This window comes from Macrosteles quadrilineatus, unplaced genomic scaffold (assembly GCF_028750875.1).
Source record: "Macrosteles quadrilineatus isolate MER2022 unplaced genomic scaffold, UCM_ALF_1.0 Scaffold_1__1_contigs__length_201487025, whole genome shotgun sequence".
NCBI lineage: Eukaryota > Metazoa > Arthropoda > Insecta > Hemiptera > Cicadellidae > Macrosteles > Macrosteles quadrilineatus.
Window position 1 is genome coordinate 65884856 of NW_026542594.1, and position 20541 is coordinate 65905396.

General features: G+C 37.1%; 1 protein-coding gene across 1 annotated transcript; it reads left to right on the forward strand.

Annotated features, from left to right (window-relative positions):
* The first annotated feature begins 5682 nt into the window (after positions 1-5682).
* On the forward strand, positions 5683-20100 carry LOC128983438 (PC4 and SFRS1-interacting protein-like). Its single transcript, XM_054402730.1, has 2 exons — positions 5683-7372; positions 18944-20100. The coding sequence occupies exon 1, from the start codon at positions 5909-5911 to the stop codon at positions 7349-7351; it is 1443 nt and encodes a 480-aa protein (XP_054258705.1). The 5' UTR covers positions 5683-5908; the 3' UTR covers positions 7352-7372; positions 18944-20100.
* Positions 20101-20541: the final 441 nt, after the last annotated feature.

A 20541-nucleotide genomic window follows, 5' to 3' on the forward strand; every position in this document is an offset into this window, starting at 1 on the left:
GTCAAACTCTCAGGGGGGAGATCTTTCGCCGAGGTCTTGGGTGTAATAAAGGCCAAAGCTAAGCCGGAGAAGACTGATACGATTGTACGGTCGATTAAACAAACCCGGGACGGGGACGTTCTCCTTGAACGTTGGGTAAGTCGAAAGACAAGGCTGCTTTTACTGCCGAACTAAAGGCAGCTGTTGAAGGCCAGGGCACCGTCCGTGCTCTTGAGCCGAAGACATCAATCGAGGTTCGAGACATTGATTGTGTGTCGACGGAGAGTGACGTTGTTGAGGCCCTGAAGAAAGCTGTACCCGATCTTGCCGGACAAACGGCCATTCTAAAGGTTTGGCTCACAAAACCCAATAGGAGCCATCAGCGGATGGCGATCGCCGAAATGGCAGACCCACACGCCAGTAAGGTGTTGGCACTCCAGTATCTGAGAGTCGGCTGGGTCAACTGCAGGCTTAGACGGAGGGTGGAAGTGAAGAGGTGTTTTAAGTGCCTCGGTTTCGGCCATTTCTCCCGAAACTGCATGGGCCGCGACCAAAGCAATAACTGAAATTATGAAATAATGATTTATTCCACAATAATTACATAAAATACAAATGAAATAAAAACTCGGAATTACGTTGCCACAGCATCCAGTTAATGTGACAACGTTCAATAAAAATAAAAAATATAAAGTACATTCTATAGATTTTCAGTCCAGTCCACACATGAAACACACCTTGCCGCTCTCTGCCGCGTCTTGATGACAGTAGTTGTTAAATTAAACAAAATAACAATATTATAAAATAATAGATATTCACAATAAAAGTGTATTAAAAAATGAATCCTATATAAGCAGTATAAAATAATGTAAATCAACAATTTAAAACAACATATGCAGATTCAATAATTATAATACAAAACGTTAAATTTGCAAAGATTTAGATAAAAAATTCTTTATGTTACAACACTATTTAAAAAATATATATTTGGCTTCTCAAATAACCACTTTTTATTTGAATGGAAAATGACTTTAAATTTACACTGCTTTTGATATCGTGAGGTAATTGGTTGAAATATTTTTGCCCACTGTACTGATAAGATTGTCTAAATACTGGTTAGTTTTACCTTGGGCAATCTAAATATTAATCTTTGACTGTTGCTTCTTGTGTGGAAGATTGTTTGTTCCGCAACTGTCTTCGATGCGGGGAGGTGGGTCACATCCGTAAGAACTGCCAAGTCGAGTCCTGTTTCCTTTGCAAAGAAAATGGGCTCGCTGACAAACACGTAAAGCATATAGCTGGATCTGGGCAGTGTAGTGTATTTTAAACTGCACTACATCAAGCGAAATCTCTCCCACGAAGATAAGAATCCTTCAGTGCAATCTTGAGCGATCCAGGATGGCTGACGCACTTCTCTGCCAGTTTGCCCTCGAACACGATGTCGACGCGCTCTTAATCAGCGGACGGTACCAGTATCGAGATAGGGACCCATCTTTAAGGTTCCCTGATAATCTTGGTACTGCTGCATTCTGGGCTCGTAATGCAGCTAAAGTACAAGTGCGGGGTCACGCGAATGGCCGAGGTTTCGTTTGGGTTCGGTGCAGGGATGTCACTTACTTCAGTGTCTACCTTACTCCCAACGAGGCCATCCGTGACTTTCGTGAGAAGATTGACCGCCTGTAAGAGAGCGTGCCCGATACCACCGGACACGTCGTCGTGGGTGGGGACTTTAATGCTAGGGCTGTCGAGTGGGGCATGACCCACACCAATTCCCGGGGCAAGTACATTCTGGACTTTGCTGCCAGAGCCGGACTCGTTGTCGTCAACGAGGGCAACACGCCAACTTTCCAATAAGCCACCCTGGGATGCGGGGGACGATCCCAGACATTACTCTTGCATGAGTCCCTTTTTCCCAAGGATCAGATCCTGGAGAGTCCTGGAGGATTACGCGGCCAGTGACCGCCAGTACATAATTTTTGACATACTGACATACTGGATGGTCATCAGAGACAAGTGGCCACGTTTCGTCAAGTGCCCGTTCGATGGACCATTAAAAAACTGGACGTGGCAAAATTCAATGGAGCCATCCTATGAAGAACGCCGATGGTTCATCCCGCAACTGGCTGACTCACGCAGAGGCGTTAGTTGCATCCACTATGGAATTGATTATCTCGGCCTGCGATAAGTCTATGCCTCGCAGGAGATACCGGTGCAATGAGCGTCATGTGTACTGGTGGACTGCCGAGATTGCGGAATTGTGTCGAGCAGCATTGAGAGCGAGAAGACTTGCTACCAGGGCTAGAGAACCCCTGGACAGACGGCGTAAGTCGGATGCTTATAGGGTGACTAGGAGGTATCTTCGTCGAGCCATCAATCGGAGTAATCGCAGTTGCTGGGATAAATTAAGGGACGATGTTGATTCCAACCCGTGGGGCCTTGGTTACAAACTTGTAACCAAGAATCTTGGAACCCGCTCTCCACCTCCGTCATGGACGGGGTTACTATGGAGAGGATAGTCGAGTCCCTTTTCCCTGCTCACGTGTTCCGCCCACTGCGGGATTTTGGAAGGGTGGACGAGGTCCCACTTTTCAGCCCTGAAGAGCTGGAGGCGGCCGTCATATCCCTGAAGAACAACAAGGCTTCTGGTCCCAATGGGGTACCCGTTGAAGTCCTCAAGAGGGTCTTGACTACCAACCCCTTGATCCTTTTGAGCATGTGCAATGCCTGCCTGGTCGAAGGGGTTTTCCCCTTGTGCTGGAAGACAGCTAGGCTTGTGCTTGTTGGGAAAGGCAAGGGAGACCCAGATCTGTCATCCTCTTACAGACCTCTGTGTATGTTGGATACGGCTGGCAAAGTCCTCGAGAAATTGATCCGTTCCCGGCTGAATTCAGCCGTTGTCGCTGCGGGGGACATCTCCCCACGTCAGTATGGATTCAGGATGGGGCGATCAACGATTGATGCGATTGAAGTGGTGAAGCAAGTCGTGATGAGAGCTGAGGATTTTAACCACTACTCTCGTAGGGTTGTGCTGCTCGTAACGCTCGATTTGCGAAATGCATTTGATTTGGTGAGGTGGTGTGATATGCTGGTCGCTCTGGAGAACACCTTCCACGGGCCATTATACCTCATGCGCATCATAGAGGATTATCTCCGGTTCCGCCTCCTCACGTATGACACTACGGAAGGCCCGCGGACGATGAGTGTCACTTCTGGTGCTGCCCAATGCTACATACTCGGCCCAGACCTCTGGAACGTCACATATGACAGCCTTCTGAAGTCTGAAATTCCTGAGGAAACTGTTTTGGTTGGGTACGCAGACGACGTTGCAGCTTTGATAGCTGCACATAGCGTTGAGCTGGCTCAGCTGAAGCTAAACCGAGTTATGCGTACCATAAACGCATGGATGGTAGACCACGGTCTCTCACTTGCTTTGAGCAAAACCGAGATCGTGATTTTGACAAAAAAGGGTATTCTCCGCGCCAAGAAGCTTGACCTTGACTAGGATGCGGTGTAGGTAAAAAAAAATCCAAATGCCAGAAACGGGCGGTGCAGAGCCCTGAGGGCTTAGGTCACATGTTGGCCTGACTTGAAGTAATGCGACAAACAATTCCAGGTCTGTGTCCAACAGAGTAGAGGGGTTTTTGTAGTGAGTAGTCTGATAATTTCAGGAGTCTTACACTACAGGCTGGCTACCTGTGTGCGTAAAAGCATTTTCCCTCCTCTCCCTACAAAAAAACAAACTATTGTGATTATGAAAACATTGTTTAAAATACAAGACTCATTTACTCATTTAATATGTATTATCAACTATTAGTTCAAGTATTTTTAGAGTGGCCTAGACTGATTATAAAGATCTAGACACAGAGTTCTTTGTCTGTGAAAACATTTTTCAACTTTAGGTATCGCACCCACACCATTTGTATAACATGAGGTGCAGGTAGGACAAACCGTTTAACTATGCCCTAATCCGTGAGTGCTAAACACCGCCAAAAACGAACCACAAACAAAATCAAGTTTAGGATTTTACAATGAGATGAGAACTTGTGTTAGTTAATCTATTGGATTTCACTCATAAACACATTGGTCTGTTCCAAACGAGGCAGTATAGACTCGGTGCAAATCGTAGTGTGGTCGCGGAACGATTTAATTGAAATTGAACCGTATAATTAACACAGACTAAGCCACGGCTGCCTTTAACTCCTAGCTGCGGCCTGCTAGAATTGGCAACGTTGCAAGTGGTGTTGTCTAGTCTAGCGCTAGACGTCCCATAAGATAACATGGCAGTCAGGTGACACCAGCTCATTAATTCGCGTATTATGCGTTTAAATTTATGAACGTATTTATTAAAAGATAGAAAATAAAATACATAGAAGTGAAAACCAAAACAATGTTTAAATTGAAAATCTATTTTTGTACATTAAATTGGAGGCAATATTTTTATAGCCCACTAAACAAGCTTTTGTATTCTAAAAAATACACAAATTACCATTAGCCGCATCCAAACAAAACAGCTGTTATAACCCTACTTGCGATGTTGCCACTTCGAAGGCCCCCGACTTTAGTTAAAGGTGGCCTTGCTAAAGCACTATGACATGACACCATGGCTACCTTTAACTCCAGGCCGTGGCCTTCGAAGTGGCAACGTCGCAAGTGGTGTTGTAACAGCTGTTTTGTTTGGAAGCAGCTAATGGTATTTGTGTATTTAAAAAGACGAGAGGTCGTCCAGTGGTCGAAACTCGACCAAAAATATGTAAATGTACTCACTTCTCTATTTTCACCCCACACTCTAAATAAAACATGTGATTGGAGTTTCTTCCATTTGTTTTGATTTCCTGTTTATATTTCGTTGTTATTTCGTCACCAGCATGGCAACGCATAAGATCCATGTTAATTTTTTCAAATCTTTAAACTCATTTTTTGTGCTTATCTTTGAGCCTATTTAAATTTATAAAGGGATTCTGCACACCTACAGGAAAATAGCTTTCTAACGGTATGCGTAGATTTTCCCTACGATGCACACGAGCTGAGAAAAAAGGTTTTAAAGAAACATGCTTGCCTATTAATATATAGATAGATAGATTGGTTACTGGACTATTACAATATTGACTCCACTTAAAAATGTACAGATATAGATTTTTAATTCATATTGAATCGGTTTTCAACTCTGTATGTTTTATTTTCAATATTTTATTAAATTTATGTTCGTAAATTTAAATTTAAATCAGTGAAGTGCGAATTAATGAGCTGATGTCACCTGTCTGCCATGTTATCTTATGGGACGTCTGTCACTAAACAACACCACTTGCAAAGTTGCCAATTCTACCAGGCCGCGGCCTGTAGTTAAAGGTGGCCGTGCATGTCACCATTTGTATACAGTATATGGTATTACAGTACCATAGATAAAACCATAGATAAAACATACTAGTCTAAACATAACTATACATAAAACATACTCGTATTACCATATTACCATAGACTAACCAACGTATGTTTTATCTATGATATTACCCTAACTTTTATGAGTACAATAAGTAGTATTTTAGTGGTGTTTGCTTTTCCGTTTGTCTGTAAGTATAATCTCGCGCCGTTTCAGTTCAGATCAGATCGCGTAGACTAGGACTAGGACTAGACTCTAGCTCTAGCTAGCAGCTTCCGAGCATTCAGCTTCAGCTTCAGCAATCGGCATTCAGCAATGGCGTTGAGTTGAGTTGAGTGTGGTGGGTGATTTACGACATTTACGTACAGTGAACGAGTGAACGAACAGTAGTAGTCAAAGTAGTCTAAGTCTAGTACGTGTTTTTGTAGCAGTGTAGTAATAGTGTTGTCTTCATTAAAACCATCGTGCAGTTTTGGCGGCAGTGTTAACGTCGTGTCTTCTACATTAAAACACGTAATTTTATCTCATAAGTGATTAATATTAAAGTAACGGACAATGGCAGCACCGAAGTTTAAACCGGGGGATAAGATTTTTGCTAAGGTAAGAGGCTATCCACCTTGGCCTGCTCGGGTTGAAGGGGTCGCCGATGAAACGCCGAACAAGATGAAGTATCATATTTATTTCTACGGTACTGGAGAAACCGCTGTATGTAAACAAGAAGAGTTGTTCCCTTATGTTGAAAACAGAGCCAAATTCGGAAAACCTATGAAGAAAAAGGGATTCAATGAAGCTATAATGCAGATGGACTCAGAGTTGGGCTTAAGTCCAAGGCCTCAAGCTCCAGATACTCCAATAGAAGGAGACAGTGAAACCGAAGGAAGTCTAATAATTGATGAAACACCAGGTAAAAAGACTAAATCAGCATCCAATACCCCAGTTACAAGTAAACAAAAGGTGCTTGAAAAGAAAAAAATTGACACAAATGACACAGAATCACCAGCTGTGAAGAAACCTCGCAAAAAGTCAACCTTATCTGAACAAGATACTCCAACGTCTTCATTAAATATTACACCGTTAGAAACATCTCGATCAGGAAGAAAGATAAAACACAAAAAGATTTCTGAAGGAGCCGATGAACAAGATATAGATGGAGAGTTTGACACTCCCAAAGGGAAACAGCTAAGCAAACAATCCAAGGGTAGAGAATCTTTAATAAACAAAGATGGATTGGAGGTTGATGGGGAGTTGTTGAAAGATGGAACATTAAGAGCCTTTACTCCGAAGGGCGAGGAAGTAAGATTGAAACTCAATTTGAATAAGCCTTCTGTTTTCAAGACTGAAAAAGCCAAGCTGGAATGGGAAGCAAAAGTTCTACAAGATGGTAAAACTTTAAAAGCTCAGATTGAATCAGGTGAAATATTACCTGCAGATGTCCAAAAAGAGATTAAAGAAAAGTATCAGGACAAACTAATGCAAGTAGAGTACAAAATGGCACTTGATGATAAGAAAGAAAAATTGGACTTTTTGCGAACCGAGGCACAGCTCCTTGATATTGATGTGAGGATTAAGAGTAGCTTGAGTCTTAAGCAAGCTGATGCTGAGTCTTGTATTTCCCATTTAGATGAGCTACTAAGTGTTAAGATACATCCACTAATGGTTAAGAAACACCCAGAGTTGATAGACACAATTAAAAAACTTCGCAAGTATGTTGGGAATACAAGTTGTTGGAACTTTTCTGATGAGGAAACCGAAGTATTTGCTTCCAAAGCAGCATTGATCAGATCTAAAGCTGAAAATGTTTATAATAAAATCAAAGCATTGTTTATGGTTCCTCCAGGAAGATCTTTCTTAGATGTATTTGCTGAAGAATTGAAAGAGTTCCATGATACAACCAAAGAAATGAAAATTGACGATGTTTTTTCACTGACAATTGATCCTAGGCCTACAGGAAAACAAAATGAAGACAATGAAAAGATCACTGAAGGTTCTGCTGCTTAGATTTCTCCTTCCTCTCACTGAGTAAGTTGCAATCATAATAAAAATTTCAGGACTTAGCCTAACCCTTCCCGGGCTAGGCCTATAGGCTGATATATCCGCCATTAGCACTTTGTGCATGGCAGACGGTCAGCGGATATATCCGCCTATCTATTTTGGCTTTATGGAAGGTAGGCAGATATATCTGCCGATTATTATTACGACACCTAAGGGTAGGCCTACTTATTGTCATAGTTGATTAAGTTATATAACTTATTTAACCCTAGCAGTGGCCAATGTTAGAAGTGGGGAATGGCCAACCCATTTTGGCGATTTTGCAGACCTTTTATGAAAATTTGTAAAAATTCAACCGTACAAGTAAACCTAGCCAACCTCATATTCATTTTGTTCGGAAAGAACAGGAGAATCTAGAAATAGTAATATCATAATGATTTAGACAGTGTATTTTATCGGTAAAGTGAAAAAAATAAAAAAATTCGAATTTTTTTTTTTAATTTCAAAAACGGCCTCGGTATTTTTTTCCCTACGGATTTTTTATGGGAAATTCATTATATAGCCTACATTTTGTAGACAATCTAATTCCCTACATAGTAATATATAACATGTTAGGAAAATATTTTTTTTTAAGTTTTTGGGGCGAAATATAATGACAAACGGAGAACCAAAAAAATTGAAAACCGTACAGTGTTAGTTTATGTTGTAAAAAGTTCTATAATATATGAGTATACTAATAATGATATATACATGTTTGTAAAGCTAATGAAGTAAGGAATCAAAAAAAGTTATAAAGTTTATGGTAAAAATAATTTTTTACACTATAAACATACGTATATAAAATAATGTTTTTATATTTTAGCGATTTCTCGAGAAAAAAAATCACAGTATTTAGTAGGTATACAACTTTTGTACCAAATTTTTTTACTTCAAACCAACATAATAATCTTGTACCGTAGTGATTCAATTAGGGGCCTACCTACATAAAAATGTATAACATGTTAGAAATATTTTTTTTTTGTAGGTAGGGTACGTAATAGGTACATAATAATACAATAACCGCAAAACCGCAAATAAGTGTAAACTATAGCCTAAGTTACAGTGTTTGTGTTGTGAAACATTATGTAGGCTGATGATATGTAGCCTACATATTTGTAAAGCAAATGAAGTAAGGATTCCAAAAAAGTTATAAGTATGATGGTAAAAAATTATTTTCACCTATGATTATGTATCAATTTGAGAACGTTTTGAATTTTTTGCGCATTTCGAGAAAATGGAGTGTACAGTATTTAGTAGCCTATATATTTTTTTTACCAAATTTTTTACACCCAAACCACAAAACAAACAAATTTTTTTTGTGTGTAATATATGGTTTTTTATATTGGTTTATGTAAACCAATATAAACATGTTGTAGTGTATTCATTTACCTTTATAAAAATGTATAACACCTTGGGTAAATCATTATATAGCATATATAGCACCTCTGAATGTCAGAATCGTCATTTTTGGACATGATGCTAACAAAATACGGTAGTATTTAGTATATAGGCTATAACTTTTTTACAAAATGTTTTATGGTACCCCCAAACCATTATAAACATGTTGTAGTGTATTCATTTACCTTTATAAAAATGTATAACACCTTGGGTATATCATTATATAGCATATATAGCATGGCGAACTAAGGTCCATCTCGTACAACAATCTCTGAATGTCAGAATCGTCATTTTAGGACATGATGCTAACAACCTTTTATGAACACTATTTCACACAATTCAGTAATATTTATGCATGAAGATTACTGTTATACACACACACAAACTTCACTAACACTAACACTACAAACTAATAACGTATTTGGTAATAAATCGCGGATAACACGAGAACGAACAATATTTCCGGCAACAACACAAACAAACAATGGCAAATACAAGACAGCTGACAGACTGTAGCAGTAATGACTCACTTCCGTCGTCTACATGCGAGCATACAGAAATAACCCTGAGTGCAGGGCTGCCACTCTCTGAATCTAAATTTCTTCCTCTTCAAAATGACATACTATAAGACTAGTAATAATAAATTACACTGTACCGGTATGTAATTCGTATTTTCCACATCGTCACCTGACGACCATCTGCCATTTCTTAAAAATTTCGAAAACAACTGTTTTCATAAAATCGTACCGGTTGTGCAATCAATATTTCATTCTAAATATTACTACCACAATGAAGATAAAATCAATGGCTATCCAGTGGTACTACTCGCAACATCCCACGACGAAAATTACACAAGCAGGGTAATGCCAAACAAGACGTGTTTTGCCAGTTCCCAAGTGTCGGCTGCAAAAGTCGTGCCGCGTCAAAAATTCATTTGATTTCTAATCGTCGTGACATTGTTATATACCTGCTACAGGGTTTGTTTATGTAATAAAATGAAAGTTCAGAATGTGATCTTTCGAATGGTATATATATTTATTCTCATCTGAGTTGATTGTAAGTGTTTTTTTTACCGCTAAAAAATTTTCGGCCCAGATCGTCACAAGACGACTTGGCCATTCTAAGCATCAACGTCAGATCGTCACCAGACGTCGATCGGCCACTGCTAGGGTTAACAACATTAATCTTAGTAAAACATCTTTTTTGTTAAATTAGGCTATAGCCTATCTTCAACTGATGTAGGTTACAAGGAATGTTTTTCTAGAAAAATAAAGGAAATAAAAAAGAAAATTGTAATAAGGCCTGTAATATTTCGCAATTGCTCGAATTCAAGCAACAGGTTGGGAGAGTGGGGCACATTTGAACATTGGGCACATTTGAACGGTTTAAATTTGCCGTAATTTTTATACTCGCAGGCCATTGGACCAGCTGTAAAATGTAGCCCTCCAATAGGACAACAGGTTGCATTCATCTCCCTCCATTTCTGATCAGTTCTTAGTTTGTTGTTGGGAAAAGAAGTTTTAGAGCGCCACAAGAAAACTATTTTAGCAGAAGGGATTTGTAAATTTTTCATAGAAAAACTACACTACGGATAAGTTTGGTCCATTTACGTTATGGCTTATACATATTTAGATACAATTATGCACTTCACATTGATAAATTACAATTAAAAAAAAACAATTTAACTTTTTGCAAAATGGTGCCTAGTGGGGTAGATTTGAAGAGAGTCTGAGGGGTACATTTGAACACCATGTTTTCCTCTGGTAAGCATGTTGTTCAAATGTACCCCAACTGATTATATTTGTTTCCTATACAAGACAGTAATGAATAATAATAATTTAAAAAAACTATAGCTTCCTCAACCAACAATCAGGGCCGGTTTAACCCATACACTAACTACGCATCCGCATATGGCGCCACGAAAAAGTGGCACCATCGGGACACAATTTTTTTTTTTTTTTTTGAGTCAAAATTGGAAACAACTTTACTGACAAGTGAACAACTTGATTTTGTTTTTTTCACTCATAGTTCAAGTATCCAAAGAACCACACCAAAGGCATTTAGGCCTATTCTGTTTGTACCAACCAACAGCACTTGAAAAATGTGTATAATTGTACAGCACTTCAACTCAAGGACTCTATTGTTTTGCAGTTTCGATTTGTAGTGAGCTGACGCTCGGCAGCGTACAGCCACGGCCGCCTTTAACTCCAGGCCGGGGCCTTCGAAGTGGCAACGTCACAAGTAGGGTTGTAACCACGATTACTAGAAAAATACCGGTATGGATCATAAACATAAACAAATGACGATTTTGGCCCGAAAATAAACATTACCGGTATTTAACATTGCTTAAATGGAACTGCCAAATCATATGTTCAATGCTATTAGTATAGGATTCGGGCCAACAACGTCATTTTGTTTATGTTTATGATCCATACAGTCAACCGGGGCTACTTTGACTCGCGGGGCTACAATGATAAAACTTTTGTTTTTATCTAAAATATTTTTTTAAATTTTAGTTTTAGTAGTAACCATGGTAACTTATATATTAAAATCACCCTTATAACATAGGTAATCTTATTTTCACACTCACTCAAAAATATATATATATTCTTTGTTATCATAAAAAATATTTAAACATGAATAGATTTTTTTGCGAAAAAAAAAAACGTCCCCGAACTTTCGTATGCACAACCTACCCACTTTTATCAATTTTTTTAAGGCATATTTTAATGAATAATCTATCTATCTGGGATGATAAAAATACGTATTAATATAAATTGTTAAGGGATTAAAATAAAGGGTTGGGGTTGGGGGTTGGGGGGGAGATTGTTTAAAGGGATATAAATTGCTAATGGGGAAAAAAAATTTGTTTAAAAAAATTGTCCAAGGTTTTTACTTCCAGGGGCTACTTTGACACTCTTCATTTTATTGGTTTATGTTTACTAACATGGGTAGTGGTGAAGTATATAAAAAAGGCACGTCAACTTCACTTTGTTGGCCAGATAATAAGTATTGATTATCATAATAAGGTTTGTGAGGTCCGATTTATTAGAAAAGTAACCGACACAGTAACAAGTTTTTAAGTGGCCGGATTAGGCCTACGTTGGTGAAGATCATGTTCCATATGATGACATCATAAACATTTTAAGTGAGCCTTCCCTGAACAGAAGAGGACATGTTGTGTTCAAACACAAGTTCCAGGGACTAAACATCCAATAAAATCCCGAGCATCGTTCAGCAGACCAGACGTCTGAAAGGGAGTTGCGATCCTTGCTTCTGGAGCACTATTTCACGGCTATGACAAAATACAATACAAGACGTACTTACATACTATTACTAATTTTTTTCTTAAATTCTTGTCTTTTTTAAACGAAAAACTGGTTTTGTTGGCACATTAATCCTTTGTTTTAGGTTGGATATATGATTTTTTTTTAAACCTCTGTAAAGTTCGGAAATCTCGGAACGGCATAAAGTTTTTGCCAAAGTATTTAATATAGATTTTTTTCAAATGTAGCACTCAAAAGAACTAGGCTAACTGAAATGCACAATTTGGAATTTTTCTCATGGTCCTATCTCTTAAAACAAAAAAGTTACAGCCAAAAATAAAAAAGTTTTACAAAGTAGCCCCGTTTGACGGTACCGGTATTTTTCTAGTAATCGTGGTTGTAACAGCTGTTTTGTTTGGAAGCAGCTAATGGTAGCCTATTTGTCTATTTCTTACAAAAGCTTGGTTTGTGGACTACCTATGAAAATATTATCTCCGCTTAAAATGTAGGCTACAGATATAGATTTTCAATTCATATTGTTTTGGTTTTCAATTCTGTATGTTTTACTTTCAATATTTTAATAAATTTATGTTCATAAATTTAAATAAAATAAAGTGCTTGCGAATTAATGAGCTGATGTCACCTGTCTGCCATGTTATCTTAAGGGATGTCTGACACTAAACAACCCACTTGCGACGTTGCCAATTCTACAAGGCCGCGGCCTGGAGTTAAAGCCGGCCGTGGTACAGCGCGGCGCCTGGGGGTTTCATTTCATGACTCATGCTCGAGATAAGCGCCCAAACCACTAATTTATAATTAGTGCAGTAAATAAGAAGAAAGTAGGATATTGTTGTTAGTGTAAATATTGAGACATTGGAGCTTCTCGAATAATAAAAAACATAAGTTAATCCACAATAAAAATGTACCTAAGACCAAAGGCTATTAAATCTTTAGGCCTACATCATGAAAAAAATTGAGGCTTTTGTGTAACAACTAGGCCTACAGTGTCAACACTGAACAACAAGTTTTAGGTTCTAGGTTAAATACTAAAATAGAATGTTAACACAAAACAACATGTTAAGTTGTAGTAGGCCTATCAATAATCAAAGGCACGTACTAGTCGTAGTATCTTTTAAGTTTTGCCAACTTATTTTCAAACGTAGCCTACAAGTATTATGTGCCTTATTAAAGCACACTGTTTTGCTTTGTTTGGTTGGAATACTGGAGTGCGGCAAAAGTAAGTAAACACAGCAATTAGCTACTTTGCGTGCTATAATCAGTGCAAGGAAGGTAACTGCTTTGTCAGGTAACTGTAGGAAATATTTTTTCTACAGTTACCTGAGAGAGACTGCTGGATAGAAACACAGCCACCTCTAATACAAGGCCGCGGCGAGCGAAAAGTGGCAACGTCGCATCCGTGTCTTGGTGCGCGGTCGACTTACCATTACAGTGAATGGAGGAGTCGCGTACCGACGTACATAATCGCGTTTCTAATACCCTTAATAATTAGTAATACCATTGAACTTGTTACTACAGCATGCCAGATAGATGTGATATGGCTGTATGCAAGAAAAATTACGAAAGCTCAATTAAAAATGAATAATACATACAGTGTTCTAAGATTCTATGTGATCCGCCGGGTAAGCAACAATAGCTTCCTGCTATTCATCGGTCAAGTTAGACATCTTAAAACAATTCTCGTTTTTGTGTGAAACATTTTCACGAATATGAACTTAGATTTGTAAAAAAAATATGTAAGAATAAGACAATGATTCATGTAAATATAGACACGAGAAGCGAGTTTTAGGTGGTAATGCCGTAATATTTCCTTATTTATTTGTCTATCTTATTGATAAAAGCTGTTGTTAAGTGATTAAAATAACTTAAATAACTAGCACTTCAAAGAAATAAACCTGTGTTTCTGTTAAGTTAAATTAGGCTTACTAGTAAAAAAATATGTACTTACACCATCTAACAATAAAACCATCATAGTCTCCGACAGTCTGAATGTTGATGTGATAAAAAAAATCTATTAATATTGTGGAAAGCCATATGGAGGCCTAGCTTCTGAAATCGTTTACAAAATGGCAAACGTTTTGCTTATTAATTATTCAAAGAAAATAAATTATTTAGTCAGTAAGCCTTCAAAATGAAAACTTAAAATTTTGTTGTCGCTAACTTATGGTTTCCTCAGGTAGGTAGACTAAAACATAATATTTCTATTTAAAATTTAAAATTATTTTATTTGAACAAATTGTTAGATATTAGTCTCTACAAATCCCAAAGTCTCTACAAATATTGAAGTGGCAATAAGTTATTCCTACTGTATTACCATTCTTGGTATAGTAGCGAGGTGGCTGTGATAGCTATAGTTTGTAAAATTTAAGCCCAGTCTGTCTAGTAGTTTTTACTATGTTGAATAACACACATATATACAGACACCATGAGATTGTTATATAATAGTATAGATTATCAAATTAACAAAGGAAATTTGTAAAGTCCATCTATTTCCACATTCATCGTACTTACAATACGATAAATGCAACCAAAAACATTATGTTTGTATATTTTTAGTTGAAGACATATTGTGGTACCTATGTTGCAATTCATTTTTCACTAAATAAACAACCTAGATTCTAATTTGTCTTTTTTTACCACATTCAAACTAAAATGTGTAATTTAAATACTTTCATTCATTGATACAGAGCAGCAATACTCTCATTGATGTTATAGCCTAGCACGAGTGCCGGACTCAGGCGGCAGGTGAGTGCGGCGTTGCCAGTTCGAACGTTGCGGCCTTGTATTAGAGGTGGCTGTGGTAGAACTGAGGCCCCGCTAGAAAAACAGGCCATGGGGCAGGATCCATGTCATCACACTTGTGGTTCACATTGTAAATTCACTGCCATATCCCATGTTTTAGGTAAATAAGCTGGCTGTTATTGTCAGCTGGCAACTTTAGTTCAACTATCCACAACTGTGAGGTAGTGTTGCGCTGCAGCATGGCCTGTTTTTCTAGTGGGGCATTGGTAGAACACAATTAAACTTATGGACTTTCATCATTAACACAAAATGAATGAATTATGACAGCCTAGCTGTTTTGAACCAAACGGTAAAAAAAAGAGCTGTGATACACAATGAGAACTGTCAAAGTAGGATTGCTTACATAACTGTTGTGTTTATATGTATTTGATTTTATAAATAACGAGCTGCTACCCGTGCTTTGCAACGGGAAGAAAACGCAGAGAGAATTGTTCTTTAGATCTGCTGTATAAAATAGTTTCTCATCTTATTACACATCACTTATGATTACATATATATTATTCATTTCAGAATAAAAACGCAGTTTTACCTCTTACTGAAGTAAAATTTTGTCTTTATACAGTAGAACCCCTAATATGCGACCTTGGCATAACCGAGTCGTCAGGATATCCAACCTAGTGTCCGTCCATCTACTTCCTGTCACGGGAGATGAGATAAGTCCGTTCGGTTAACTGAAAGCCTGATCACGGATGTTACCACGGCTCGTGGGCACGTACAGTATTACCGATGTCGCGGAGACTGCAAAACATGCTCATGGGTGTTGCAGCTGTCGCAGGTCACGTTCCCAGCGTCGCCGACATTGCAATACATGCTCACTACAGGTGTTACTGCGGTCGCAAGAGACGGTTACCGGTCTCGCCGTGACTGCAATACATGCTCACGGGTGTTACCGCGGTCGTGGGAGACAATAACCGATGTCACGGAGACTGCAAGTTATGCTCCTACTGACATCCGACCATGGCCCGGTCCCGTCTTAGTCGGATGATATGTGGGGTTCTACTGTATTTAGATAAGGGGTTTAAACTTTCTAGACAGACATTACAGTCAAGTCTATAACATGGTAATGTGACTTGTGTTTACAAATAATGTAACTCTATGATTTAATTTTTAAAAAATAAGCCGATTTATAAGTGTTAACTACTTTCTTTCAAAACCCTACTTTTACTTATAGCCTATTTTTGATGTCGATTAATAGATCCATAAGAATATAACAACTGTACCGTAGTGTAGCAATTACTTGATATTGATGCTTCATGAAAAATATATTTTACCTTATTAATTCTTCAACTTTAGTCAAACCTCTTTAGCTTTCTATATAAATTACAAAGAAAACTGTGAGTAATATTCTACAAAACTTGTACTACCTTTCTTTAACCAAACACACATACTTCCTCAATGTAAAATAAAGCATCACAAACATATTTTTTGTTTTCCGCTCGAAAATATACAGTACAAACGCCAGTTAATTGTCTTGACCAGCTGTTTCATTAAATAAATTCAAGCCAAAACTAGAGCTCGCCCTGTGGTCGAAAACTCGACCAAAAGTTTGTATTGTGCAAACTTCTCTATTTTCACCCCACACTGTAAATAAAACATGTTATAGGAATTTCTTCAATTTGTTTTGATTTTCTGTTTATATTTTATTTAATTTGTTTGGATTCTCTGTTTGTTTTATTTTGTCCCCAGCATGGCAACCCATAAGGCTTATGTTAATTTTCTTTTAATTTCAAATTTATTTTTTGTGCTCATTTGAGATTCTATTTTAATTTATAAAGGGATTATGCACATCTATTAGAAAATATCTTTCATTTCGTACCAACCGTGTGTAAATTGGTCCAGTAGTCTAGTTTGGTCAGGCTAGCTATCATAAGTTTTGCTAATGTTTTTTAGCAGGCTATATAAGACAAGCTGAGTACTTACCCGTCTGTTAAAAATATCAAAGACAAGACTTTAAGGTAAACGATCCATTACAGAAACACATGTTGTATTTAATTTTGAAAGAAAATCATGCCGTGCTACATTGAATCGAATCGCATTGACTCAAAATCAAAATTCTTTGAATCGCATCAATGCATCAAATTGAAAAAAAAAATGCTGCATCGCACACCCCGATTTTTAAGTGCGATCTGTATTTTAACAAAGGGAACAATGACATCAATATTTACAATATATTAATAAAGAATAAAACATATGTTGTAGGTATCAAATAATTACTCAGAAAGACCATGGCAGACAATAAATTATAACAGCTACTCCCCTCCAAGAGAACTAAGCATTAGAAAATTTGATTTCTTTTTTTTTGTAGCATCAGTCATTTTTGGTAGAGGTTTGCGAAGGCTAAATTAGGTACTCCCTAGTTAATGAGTGATTTTCACTTTGAGCTTACGTTTTCTACTTCGTGGTTTGATTTCTTTGACCAGTTTCGAAATATGACTTTTCCCATCTAGTAGAATTATCGTGTTTGGGATCCAGGAGGGCTCGCCGTTTGTCTGCCTCCATATTGGTTCGCATATTCATTGGAACAAGACCAATTTTGCATTTGAGCTCAATGATCTCTTGCTCATGCCGCCACCTGAGTTTCTCAATCTCTAGTTGTTGGGAATGTCTCAATGCCTCCACAGCTTCTGAGTTTGAGTCTGAAGAGGGCTGGGTAACTCCAAGCGGGGGAACTAACGCTGGTGTACTGATCACACTGGATAGCCGAGGAGGGTCGGGTAGTGACTTGCGGGCCGTGGGCCTCAGTGGGAACTGGAAGCATTCATATTATGTAGTTTTTCATCGTGAAATGTTGTCAAATTAAAATTTCCAACTACTCGACCATCAAATTTGGCACACTTTCCATGCATAGTCCAACCTTGATAACTCCATGACAGGATAGGAGAATTGGTAGGTCCTTCTATCACTTTTCTTGTTAAAATAAGAGGTGCATTTTCTTGTCCGATCAAGATAGAGGGTTTGGAATGTGCCGAAGGAAGGGGCTGGTCAATTGAGTTTAGGTGAAACCGAGTCTGTATAACTTTTACTGTGTCAAAGTTTTGAAGTGGTAAATCTAGTGGTGACTGTGTCCGAACGTTATCAAGGGTGAATACTTCATCCTCGTAAAGTCCTTTTATTTTTAGGCTAACTTTACAAGAGGTAGATTCAAAGTGACATGTTGAGTTTGACCAACAGGTAGTAAGGGGCTCTATATCTCCCTCGACTCCTAACTTGTCAGCTGTGGTAAAGTCAATTAGTGATATTGTTGAACCTTCATCTAAAAGTGCACAGGTATCAATTTGGCCCTCTAATTTCTTGTGACGTTCCATTTCTTTTAGTTCTAATTCTCTTTCGAGTCTGTTCATTTCTTCTATTTTTTCTAATTCTCAATTATTAGCAATCTACTGCGATGACTTGCTTTTGAAGATTTACTAGTACCATGAGAACATGATGTCTTTTTGTCTTCTTGGTTTTCATTATTTTGTGTCGGGTCTAAATTCCTTTCAGTATTTAAATCATTAATTAGGGGAGTATACCTGTCAGGTAATTTCTTGACTCTAGAAGATTTCCTAGCAGACATTTTATACAGGTTTCGGCACCAATATTAAAAATATCAAATACAAGACTTTAAGACAATTAATAAACTTGATCTGTATTTTAACAAAGGGAACAATGACATCAATATTTACAATATATTAATAAATAATAAAACATATGTTGTAGGTATCAATTAATTATTCAGAAAGACCATGGCTGGCAATAAAATATAACACACGTCCTTTCTACGGGGTTGGCATATAAGAATAAAATGCTTATTGCAGTTATAATTGGCTTTGCGTTTGCAATGGGAAAGGACATGGTTTAAGAAAATTTGGTTCTTTTAATTTATGGTATGCTATAGTTTAGCACATCTACCATAGCCATAATGTTCTACCACTGCACCTAAACAATAGAAAAAAAGTAAGTTCTCATTGTGTATCATAACTTTTTGTTGCCGCTTGGTTAAAATTAGCTGTGTACACCTCTACTTCGTAAGTATGTTGGCTAAGTATTTTTCTGGTCTCAAAGATTCAACACTCAGATGACCAATGTCGTGTTACAGATGTCCATATGAGGAGAGCTGAGGAGATGAAGTATTTTCTTGAAGCATTCATTACAACAACGGTTTTTCATGTGTGATACATTGTCTCTACCATATTTTTTTGACATTGACTAGACTGAGATTCAAAGTATAACATTTAGGGATTCTTGTTAAAATCTCTTGAATTATTTGTAAAATTTAAAATGACTTTGGTAGGCCTATATTAGGATTAATTTCATTGCGTTGGTATATTTTGACAGACATTGCAATAATTCGAACGTGTACTCCATTTCATTAATCGTAATATTTTATTACCAAACTATATAACTTACAGTATTTGTTATATTTTTAATTTTGTCTTGATTTTCTCCTATTTAATGTAAGCTTTTTTATTGTTTTGACATAACTGAAGGATTATATACTTATTTATGCTATATTGTCATTGTATTGGACATTTTTATAAGGACAAGTTTCATTTTTGGTATTTATTTAAGTAAAAAAAACAAGTGATGAAAAATATAAATTTACAGTAATTGTCATTGTCATGCCTAGCCCAGTTTGTGCAATTCTTTTTCTTGCAAAATAAGTATTAGCCCATGTTGTTGACTGTGTTTCAATTTTTTCCTGACTTGGTAATCACCACATTTTCTCTTTAGTATTAGTGTGTCTATGTTCTTTTTATAATAACAATAAGATAACAAACAATAGCGTTTGTAGTAAATAGGCCACTCAGTGTTACTTGAAAAATTATAATCTTAAAAACTACAATCCAATAGCTTTAAAAGAATTTACAATCCATGTATGAATGTCATCAGACTAATTTCGGTTAGTTCTTAATGAAATTATTTTAGTATTAATATGATTATGATTAGTAAAACCTAACATGTAATTGTTTTTGCTATCGCAAGAGGCCTGTATTGCAACTCTTTATAATGAGATGAGTTTTAAACTTTTTTTTCCATTTCGGTATTGAGATACCTTTTTATTTACCTACCCAAACTCATACTTTATACTTGTACGGTACTAAATTATACATTAGTTCTCAAGATATTATTCAAAATATTTTTACTGTTATCTAACTATTATGTAATTATATAAACATTTTGTATTGTACATATACAGTTGACTTTGAAATAAAAAAACCATTTTATTATTAAAGTACAGATTTTTATTCATAACATTTGATTTTGTAGCCTTATGAATCCCTTTATAGACCCTAATAAAAAAATGTGCACTTAAAAAATAAACTGTAGCAGTAAACTGAGCAAAAAACTGAAAACAATTATGCTGGGTAAAGAAAGACAGAAAAACCAAAATGTGACAGCAAGTAAGGGTAGAAAACGACTGACAGCGAAGCAAGGCGAGGCGACGTGAAACGTTTGAGAGCGAAGCGACAACATCGCACACATACAGCGATTACAAGAGACAAGGTGGGGGCAAAGTCAGTACCAAAATGACCATTTTAAAGAACATAGGCTATATAAATTTCTGGAGTACGAAAACAGTTTTTTTTAAAATCGTTTATTTTGAGAATGCATAACAAAAGTGAATGGGTGAATGAAGTGAATACCGGCAGAAAGTTGTATAGTGAATATCATCACTTATTTCCTGTATCGAGG

Coding starts and splice junctions, on each gene's coding strand:
- LOC128983438 (XM_054402730.1), top strand. CDS start 5,909: ATGGCAGCACCGAAGTTTAAACCGGGGGATAAGATTTTTGCTAAGGTA.